This window comes from Amblyomma americanum, chromosome 4 (assembly GCF_052857255.1).
Source record: "Amblyomma americanum isolate KBUSLIRL-KWMA chromosome 4, ASM5285725v1, whole genome shotgun sequence".
In the NCBI taxonomy this organism is placed as follows: Eukaryota; Metazoa; Arthropoda; class Arachnida; order Ixodida; family Ixodidae; genus Amblyomma; species Amblyomma americanum.
The window spans coordinates 173057775-173068319 of record NC_135500.1 but is presented as its reverse complement, the minus strand read 5'-3'; the positions used below and the strand labels follow the sequence as shown (position 1 = coordinate 173068319).

Sequence of the window (10545 nt, the reverse complement as noted above, 5' to 3'; positions counted from 1 at the left end):
GTAGATGATAATAATAATAATAATAATAATAATAATAATAATAATAATAATAATAATAATAATAATAATAATAATAATAATAATAATAATAATAATAATAATAATAATAATAATTGGTTTTGGGGGGAAAGGAAATGGCGCAGTATCTGTCTCATATATCGTTGGACACCTGAGCCGCGCCGTAAAGGAAGGGTAAAGGAGGGACTGAAAAAAGAAAGGAAGAAAGAGTTGCCGTAGTGGAGGGCTGCGGAATAATTTCGACCACCTGGGGATCTTTAACGTGCACTGACATCGCACAGCACACGAGCGCCTTAGCGTTTTTCCTCCATAAAAACGCAGCCGCCGCGGTCGGGTTCGAACCCGGGAACTCCGGATCAGTAGTCGAGCGCCCTAACCACTGAGCCACCGCGGTGGGGCGCTGGATTTTTGAGATTGCTCAGAAAACACGAACATGTAAGCGGTTGAAACAAATTAACAAAGACGGGGGCATCCGTTGAATCGTTGTGCAAAACTGAAAACAAAAAGACGCGGTGAAGGGTAGGTAATTAAGGCTAAAATTAATTTATTTTAAATTAGTGCAATTCAAGAGCTGGTGGGTAGTTTCCCGGCACCGCAAATTTTTGGAATGAGAACTAGACTGAAAAAAAAAATCAAATTACTGCCTTCGCAGTGCACCCCGTTTCAGGTTGACGTTATTTATTTATTTATTTATTTATTTATTTATTTATTTATTTATTTATTTATTTATTTATTTATTTCATGCTGCAGATGATATTACAGATCCAGAGGCAAGAAGTAAAATGAACAACTAAAAAAGAAAGCATGCAGAACTACTACGCGCTGCCAATCATTGTGTCGGTGAATTCCACTCTCTTATGGTCAGCTCGTGCAAAGTATGTGCAATGTGTCAGTTCGAGCAAAGTGCCGGGTAAGTGAACCGGAATGATGATGACGTGTACTTCAATCAGGAAACAAAGTAATACCCGCAATTCCTTCTTAGCTTGGAGCACTAAAGTAGATTTCAGCGCGCGCTCATCAGTCAGTTTTACTTTCATATGCGAAGCACGTATTGGAGCCCATGTTGTTCCGCACGGATTGTTACCCGGAGAATGTTTCACGCGCATAGAAGGAACGAATAATGATGACCGCTGAGACTTTTATCTGCTTTTTATGCTATTAGGGATGAAAAAAATGCTTAGTAAAGCAAGCTTCAAACAAAATGCGTAGCAGTCCAACCTGCGCTTGCGAGTGCGTTATCGGCTGCTATTCGTTGGAGCTATCCAAATCTTGGCATCGCGCCTGACCGCACTACGCCATGACCGATAGCAAACGTGTCTCGCGACCGGATGTCGCTGCAGCCTTTCGCTTGTCCAGCGCCTTGGCGAGCTAAGAATTGGCCGTATCTTATGAAGTTAACTATAAAGCGAACCGGCTTGGTTGTTGACTAGCTGGTGTCGTGCGCAGCCGGTAAGGTGCGCTCACGTTGAAGCTGGGGGGTTGTCTAATGTTGTTTCGTTTTATGGGCGTTTAGCGTCCCAAAGCGACTCAGGCTGTGTGGGACCCCATAGTGAAGGGCTCCAGAAATTTCGACCACCTGGGGTTCTTTAACGTGTACTGACATCGCACAGTACATGGGCCTCTAGAATTTCGCCTCCATCGAAACTTGACCGCCGCGGCCGGGATCGAACCCACGTCTTCCGGGTCAGCAGCCGAACACCATACCCACTGAGCTACCGCGGTGGCTTGTCGAATGTTGTGTTATTGCTGATGTGGTTTTTTTCTATCGGCCGCTGGCTGACCGCATTGAATTTTTCAAGGAACCCTTCATCTCACGTGGAAGTTCTTGCCATGGGGGAGCTTTGTCGCATGCTGTTCACCTAATACCATGTAAATGAGTCCGGATAAAAATTTCTCAAAAATGCAGCGCTAGTGTTACACATCTTTTAGTACAAAGCTGGTTCGAAAATTGTGAGGATTTTTGAAAAAACAAATTGGAATCAGCCTGAACAAATTGCAAGAAACGTGGAGAAAACAAGGAGCTTTTTTTTGTTTGCCTGCTCCTCCTCTGTTCGTTTGTTACAGTGGAAGGAAGCACTTTTCAGAAATTGTGTCAACGTTAATTCACCTTTCCTACCAGGCTCTCTTCAAGATACTTGTACGAGGCACTCTGTGAGGAAAGCAGACAAGTAATAACTATGCAGAGCACTTCGTTCGCCATAAAGCACAGCTATAGGGCCCTGAAGTGGAGAGTGGGACGTAGGGGGTTACAATGCATGTATACCGCTAACTTGCATCAGAACACGACGCCTAATTTTCTTTTTTTTTTGTACTTCTCAGGCACTTAACATTGTAGCTCTGAAAGACATGCTTTTCAATACCTGTACATTTGTCTGATCGCTCACTGAGTAAATAAACAATCCCGGCGTTTTTCCTACTGCGTACGTAATGCGGCCGGTTGATTTGTTGCCGTTTTCTTGTATCGTTTGAAAGGGTGAGTATCATTTTGAGAGACTAACCGGATTTTATTTTTCTTCCTCTCTCTTTTAGGAAAAAAAGGACCTGTGGGAGGTACGTTGAACCTTTTCCGCCTGTTCATTTTTGACGTTGAAGTGCATTTGCTCAGGATTAGCATGGGAAGTTTAAAATAACAGACATGAACTGCTATTCACTGAACAGGATCACGAAACAGGTCCCGCAGATATATTCGTAGGACCGCAAAATTTTACAACCCCCCCCCCCCCGGCCACCTCCAAAATAGAAAAAAAAAACAGGGCCTCGCTACTCAGCAGGAGGAGGCGGTTATAAAGAAAGGAAAGGCGCGGCATAAATCTCTTACTCTTGCTGGGCACCTGAACCGCACCTCTGAAGACTTTTGAACCTTAATTTCTGTGCATAATAAATGTTTACTACTACTACAGCGCTGAGAAGAAAGCTCGTTTTGAGGAAAGGAAAGCTCGCAGGAACTGTCTCACCTCTCCTTGGACACCTTTACCGCGTCTTGAGGGAAGGAATGGGGAGTGACACAAGGAAGAGAGAAAGGCGCGCCATGGGGGAGGGCTCCGAATAAATTTCGACCACCTGAGGTTCTTTAATGTGCACCCACATCGCACAGTGTATGGGCGTCTCGCATCTTGCCCACATCGAAACGCAGCCGTCGCGGCACGGATCGAGCCCTCGTCCAGGACTCATAAGCTGAGCGCTCTGGCTGCGCCGGGAAGGAGGGAATCAAGAGGATAAAGGGCGAAGGGGAGGGGTACTTGCCATGCACATCAAGGTGTCAGTGGGTGGTGGCGGTGGCAGTAGTAAGTGGTTTTTATTAAAATAAGAATAAATAGGAAAGAAAAGATGTTTGCTAGCCCCGACATCTGCCATCGATACTGAAGCACCTGAGCTAGGGCGGCGGAAATAAAGGATAGCAGGCAGAATGGAGAATGGAGAAATGAAATGAAAGAGGTGAGGGGACAGGAAGAGAGGATAGGGGGAGAGGTAACATACACAAACTATTTACACAATAAGAAATGTGTACAGGTTGTGCGCGTGATTAGTTCATGACGGAGCAATAAAAAACACACGCGCACAGCACTATTTTCACTACAACTGTAATGGGGTGTCCAGTTGTTACTCGTCCAAGGTAGAACTCGCGGTGCTTTCGGTCACTGCGTGTAACTACCTGACGGAGAACAGACGGGGCGTCAAGCCCGTCTGTTCGAGGAATGCACAGAGGCTCACCAAGGTTCGCTCACGGGTGCGGTGAAGAATATTTTTTAATGTTCAAAAAGAGATTTCGATCCGTCCCACTTGCGAAGGGTGCGACTATACTCTGCGCAATTTAAGGATTGCCTACGCGGTAATTTGTGAGCTTATATTAACAGTTACTTACTAGTTACTGAAACGCATGCATGATTACGAGCGAGATCTCCCTCTGGGGCGTTATCTGCCTTTTAGCACAGAGCGAAGCATCGTGTTAGCAGCTTGACACTGGAACAGAGCCCGTAGGCTTCGTCGGGTAGGCTGTCTGTACAAAAAAACTTTGAGAAACTTCCAAAGGAATGTATGAAAATCGGACTCTGACTGGCCAAAAACTAGGAGGATAGCTTCGTATTATGCCATCGCGACATTCTTATCGAACTCTTCTGTGATGTTCAAAGCAAGGATGTCGCGAAGAAAGGGAAGTTACCGGATGCCGCTAAAATATCGTGCTGAGCTCTTAGGCGGTGCCATCATTTATTAACTTCCACGAACTGTGCGCAGGATATGCGACCGAATTACTGGGCCTTTGCGGTGTGTACTGTAGCGTTCTACTTGTGGATGACATAATCAAAGGAATGTCTTCACGATTCGATATAGGCAGTAATTCGATATCTCTATGTTCGATATATGGGCGGTGATTGTCGGCACATATTTAGTTTGAAGCATGGAACTCCGCGAGCATTGTTCGAGCGAGAAAGAAAATTATGCATGGTGATCAATGTACGGAGCTATTCAGAGTGAAATTTCTCCTCTGTCAGAGGTATCAAGTAGATGGTCGATTTCTACAAATAAAAAGAGAAATAAATACTCGAGAGAGGCATTTCTTCGTTGACTGTGAGTATGGTACAGCCACCACTACCAGCAGCAGTAGTAGTACAGTTTATTCTGCCAGCAAATTAAGCGCCCAGCAGGTCAGCGGCTCCGCGAATCAGGGAGATCAAGGCCAATTGATCCTCATGTGCGGAAGACTGCACCCAGGCACGGCAAGAGACATGGGAAGGGTGCGGGTAATGGGGGAATTGAACAGCAACGGGACAAGAGAGCGCTCTATGTTTATATAGGGAGGGACAGAGCAAGAGGAATCGAGACGAAAATGATAGAGGCAGAGACGCACTGAGGTGGTGAGCACATTGGTTTCAACCTTGGCCGGAAACTGTATCTTGGCACATACAGGACAAGGATGCGTGCGAAATATCGCATTTACTCACATAATGAGCGCACTTTTTTTCCCAAAATATTTTCCGAAAATTTGGGTGCTCCGATCATTACGGGGGTAAAATATTCGGAAAACATTTGAAGCGATAATATCAGGGCCAAATGAAGCTAGTGGAATAAATACTTCATCCTGTATTATTCACTTTCTAAATAAAATAAAACACACCCTTTAACATGGCTTTCACATTCGAGAGCATAGGGAGCAACTGTAATGGTAAAGGACTATAGACACCTAATTTTATTGCACGTTCTCTTCCGTCCAACGATCCGTTAGGCATAAGAATACATGGATTTCCGGGTGGTATTTGCCTAGACGCGATAAATAATTTATAATTTAATGTCTACTCTGATGCTGTTTCGGTTTCATCGACCGAGCGACGACTGTGACGTCACGTTGATGTTTTCGTCACATGATCCACTACAAGAACTGTAATATAATCGCTGATATGTAGTTTTAATTCACTGCGACATTTCACTACGACTAGAACTGGAATGACAAAAAATGGGCTGTCAGCAATTATATAGCCGATTTTTTATGCCTCATGTGGCCTAAACACCAACTACGCGTCACAGTCATCGTTCAGTTGATGAAACCGAAACCGCAACAGCGTCAAAAAGAAATTCAATTATAAATTATATAGCGGTTGTGCAAGAATACCACAATGTCTGAAAGACGAAATCATTTGAAAGGCGAAAATTTGGTGTCCATAGTCCTTTAAACGCGCACGTATGAATCGCTTAGCGGTCCATAATGCTGTGCACAGACAACACGACTTGAGTTCACTATAGCATAACTCGCAGCACTCAGCGCGAAGTACAACCGAAAGTTGCTATGATCCTTAATATGGCAGCCTTAACATAGAAGCTCTCAAGGCGTGGTGTCTAATGGTTCTCGGATTCCTCGCGAAACATTCTTTTTGCCTATTCCTCCAGACGAGTGAAGTATACCAGCCCTGGCATTTGTCAGATGGAGCTTCGTAGTATTGCGTATGAAGGTGACGCGGTAGTAACGCATCGTCGAGACACCTCTATTGCTTTCCGGCGTTTAAAAACGGGCACGTGCTGACATTTACGTTCATAGCAGACTGCTCGCCAAAGGGAAGAGGTGCGTTGGTTACGCGAGGGAAAGAAAATTGTCATTTGTGACAGCCAAAGTAGCGTGTGCGTCCTATATGCGTGCGCATTCGTTTATTGCGGTGTTCTTTTGGAATGCCTGTTCAAGCTCTGACCTCGACATACTGTAGCAATAAGGCAAGAATAACGGCGAAACGCTTTTACTAGAAAAGGAAAGTTTATATGCTGCGAGCTTATGCGATACTGAAACATGCACGTAATGTGCTAGGTCGTCACGTCCAACCTAACCAACAGTGTCCCTTCGTGCGCAACATCTCCGTGCGCTTTGGAAATTTGCACGGAGGAGCTTGCGCGGGCCTTGTGAGAGCGCTGCCGGCATGGGCGCGCAGTTCAGCGCGTGGCATTCAGCGCAGTACTGTGGCGGCCCTTGGCGGCGGCCGTGGTGGTCACTGCAGGTTCGTCGGCGTCGCTGCCCAACCCGGAGCCTGGCACATGCCTGCCCAGCAAGCAGCTGGTCGAGTTCCCCAAACCGACCGACCCGAGCATCATCCTGTGGCCACCCTGCACGCGAATACCGCGGTGCGGCGGCTGTTGCCCCAGCACCATACTCAAGTGCGCGCCCATCAAGAGCAGCAATGTCACCTTCAAGGTAATCGCATGAGATCTGTTGGTAAGCCCGTGACACAGCAGTAATGCGGTAACGGGCCTGTAATCGACAAAATACTGTGTTCTACTCTCAAAGAGGCTATTATTTGTTTGTCTGTCTGTCTGCTTGTTTGTTTGTTTGTTTGTTTGTTTGTTTGTTTGTTTGTTTGTTTGTTTGTTTGTTATGTTATGTGCCCACTAACAGCCATGGTACATTTACAGTGGTGCACTCAGTGGAGTGAAAGAGAAAAGATCAATGAAAAGAATAAAAATAGTAAAAAGGGCACTAAAATGGTGAACATGATGAGAATGACAACGAATGATGTAAATAGTTAACAGTCAACAGGTGATTGAGTCCCATGGAACACAGCCGGTTTCGCCTGAAAGATTTCAAATCCTAATGAAATATAAAGCAATGGGGCTTACTTTCAACGGTGACAGTTTGCTTGGTGGCCCTGACGGCATCGAGTTCCCACTAATTTCGCAGGGCTAAACGGCGGAAAACAAAGTAGTAGTAATAAACTTTATTGGCCAAATGAGCAGGCGAGAGAAACGTGAAATAGCTTCTGTTGACCAATAGGCGGACAACATCAAAGCCGTCGGTCTGGCGTAAGCATTCTCCGCAAGACATTCCTGTCATGCGAAAGAGGCTGTGCCCGCTTGCTCTTGAGCTGTGCGGCGAAGCCGGCCTCTGCAGGTACTCGCGAAGAAATCGCCGCTGCGCGCCTTCTTTTGCAGCGGCCAGTATGGACTTCAGCTCCTGGAAAACGGAGTTCAATATTCTTAATAGGTCTCTCCTTGTCATCTACGACACTATTCCCCCCAAGACCCATTTTGTAGGCTCGAAAGCCTATATGCGGGCTGCGAAAGAAATAAGCGCGCTTTGGCAAAGCTAACATGTTCAGTTGGTGTATGTGTATTCGGTCACGTGGTGGGCGCTCGGTGCGAGTGTTGAAGGCTGCCTCAACGCGCGTCCGCGGCACACTAAACGCCGGCTTTGTTGTCCTCATTACACAAAAGTGACAGGTAAGCCCGCTGGCATGCGACAGCTGCAACCAAGGTCACGTACAGCTGTCGCGAAGCAAGGGCTATAACGAAGAAATCGCGGGGCCCCTTCTACTTCGTTATAACTACAGGGGTTGGTTTTTTTCGGTTTAAACAAAGATTACGGGATGACCAGACATCCGATGCGACAATTCTACGAAAGCAGTTGGGTTTCTTCGCCCCGCCGCGGTGGCTCAGTGGTTAGGGCGCTCGGCTACTGATCCCGAGTTCCCGGGTTCGAACCCGACCGCGGTGGCTGCGTTTTTATGGAGGCAAAACGCTAAGGCGCCCGTGTGCTGTGCGATGTCAGTGCAGGTTAAAGACCCCCAGGTGCTCGAAATTATTCTGGAGCCTTCCACTACGGCACCTCTTTCTTCCTTTCTTCTTTCACTCCCTCCTTTATCCCTTCCCTTACGGCGCGGTTCAGGTGTTCAATGACATGTGAGGCAGATACTGCGCCTTTTCCTTTCTCCAAAAATCAATTATTATTATTATTATTATTATTATTATTATTATTATTATTATTATTATTATTATTATTATTATTATTATTATTATTATTATTATTATAAGTTGGATTTACCCTCGACGATTACTTTGATGCTTTTAGTGCAATGAATGCTTTTACTCTAGGCCTAGGCCTCGTGTATACACGGCAGAATTTTTTTGGAGGGTGAATTAACGTGGGCGCAGGTGCGTCGAGAACGTCGATGGGTGGATGGGCAGCCCCCTAACCAGGTAGGTGGGGTGGGGAGTTGCTGTTTCCGGGGGGGGGGGGGGGGGGTGGAGGCTTGACTCTCCGAGGATACAGCCGGATAGACACCACCATTTTCGCACTTTGGCACTAGCACCGGTTCCCCGGTAAAAAAGAAAAAGAAACATTAAGGCGAACACAGTTTCCGAAATGCGATTTTAACCGAAAGAGGTCGGTAAAACTGGCATGCACACTGCACCTAGCTGGCTATCGAGTAGGAGTTTTAAAGTCAGTCAAAGGACCCAATTAACAAAGTGCTGAAAGCACGATGTTGTAAACTAGGAAGCGCAAATACCGGACGAGGGACAGAGTAAGGGACACAAAAACCGGTGTTCTTTACTCTGTTTCTCGTCCGGTATTTTGCGCTTCCTAGTTTACAACATGGATCACCAACTAGCCCGGCAGCTTGCTCTTCTGAACTGAAAGCACGAGAGTGTTCGGACGGGGTACGTTTGGATTAAGTAACGCAGTTACGTGTTTCAAGGCATTGCTATGCTACCTTACACGCGTCTCTAGACTGGGAGAGGCTACATAGTCGAAAAACATCGTCTGCTAGCTTAGCACTCTACACTGCCATCACCCGCTTAGGGCAGTTGCTAGGTTAAGCAGGTTACTCCACTGCATGTATACGGATACTCGAAATCGTGCACAAGAGTCCCGAAGAAAAAAAAAAGGCATAGTCTTGTCACCGCGATGATTAATTTAGCGGCAGTTCCATCACTGTCATCAGCACGTCGAACACTTGACGCTCCACCCTCTTGACAATCAAGCGCAACAACCCAGAGATGGCGAGGCAATCGGCCTTTTAGAAATCACCTTACCCTTACGTTTATGCCTAATAGTTGCTGCATTTGCCAATTCCGTTACTTTCTTTACTGGTGTATTTCTTTACGCGAGCACAGCTGCAAGTTCTTTACCAGCGATTAAGTACAACTGCGTTTTAATTGCTGGCAAATAGAACGCCCAGGCTGGCAAAAAAACAAGAATCGAGGTAAAATCTACGTGACTTTGGAGCGCACAGGAATGCCCCGTTATATCAGCAAAAAAAGAAAACGGTAATTATTCCTTAGAAAATAATAATCCCAGAAAATACCGAAAACTGTGTTCTGAAATAAACAGCGAAAAAATTCAGGCGAATTTTCGAAAAATGAAAATCGAGAAGTCCTCTTTACGGGGATTCAACTGTATATATTGGGGAAGGTTGCAAGCATGGGCATAATGCGAAATGCCTTTTTTTACTGGAGATTTATTTACTTATTTTGACGCCTTATTATTCCATACCGTAGTCCAGTGCAAACGTGATTGATTGATTGATTGATTGATTGATTGATTGATTGATTGATTGATTGATTGATTGATTGATTGATTGATTGATTGATATCGATCGGTCGATTGATTGGTTGGTTGGTACATTCATGTTGGGGGACCTGCAGGCAAAACTACATGAAACGTGTGATAAGCCGGAAATGCAGCGGCCGTTGTGCCTTGGGGCTCGTTGCCTCGTCTCTGGTAACTTATCGCCGCTGGTTTCTGCCGCCGCTTGTGCCTTGAGCGGCAACTCACCTGTGCCAACAATGCCCACTAAAATCAAAATCTATTGCAAAAAGCTACGAACAATAAAGCAACAGATTGCGTTGCACTTAAACTGTCTCATGACTCAGCAGATCTTCCAAAAATATCTAATTTGCCTCTATAGCACTGCAATTACAAACGTTGTAATTGTACGGAGCGTATGCATCGCACTTTACCCAAACGCTTTCCCGCAGGTGATCAAGGCCCAGTACCCGGAGCCGGGCGCCAGCAAGTTTAACTTCGTCGGCCACGAGGTGGTGACGCTGGAGAAGCACGACAAGTGCAGCTGCGAGTGCAAGGAGCGGCCGAGCGACTGCAACGCGCTGCAGGAGTACCACGAGTGCCGCTGCGTGTGCCGCAACAACCACGAGATGGCGTCGTGCAACGGGGCCGCCATGGTGTGGGACCACCGGGACTGCCGCTGCAAGTGCCGGGACTACGCCGAGTGCTCCACGGGCTTCTACTTCAACACACGCTCCTGCAGGTGAATC

General features: G+C 46.2%; 1 protein-coding gene across 1 annotated transcript in view; it reads left to right on the top strand.

Moving 5' to 3' along the window:
* Positions 1–895: 895 nt before the first annotated feature.
* LOC144129912 (uncharacterized) overlaps positions 896–10545 on the top strand; it is a 32000-nt gene continuing 22350 nt past the window's right edge. The window contains exons 1-4 of the mRNA XM_077663971.1: positions 896–928; positions 2511–2568; positions 6453–6688; positions 10249–10538. Coding sequence (XP_077520097.1) covers positions 896–928; positions 2511–2568; positions 6453–6688; positions 10249–10538 — 617 coding nt within the window. The remainder of the gene's footprint in view (positions 929–2510; positions 2569–6452; positions 6689–10248; positions 10539–10545) is intronic.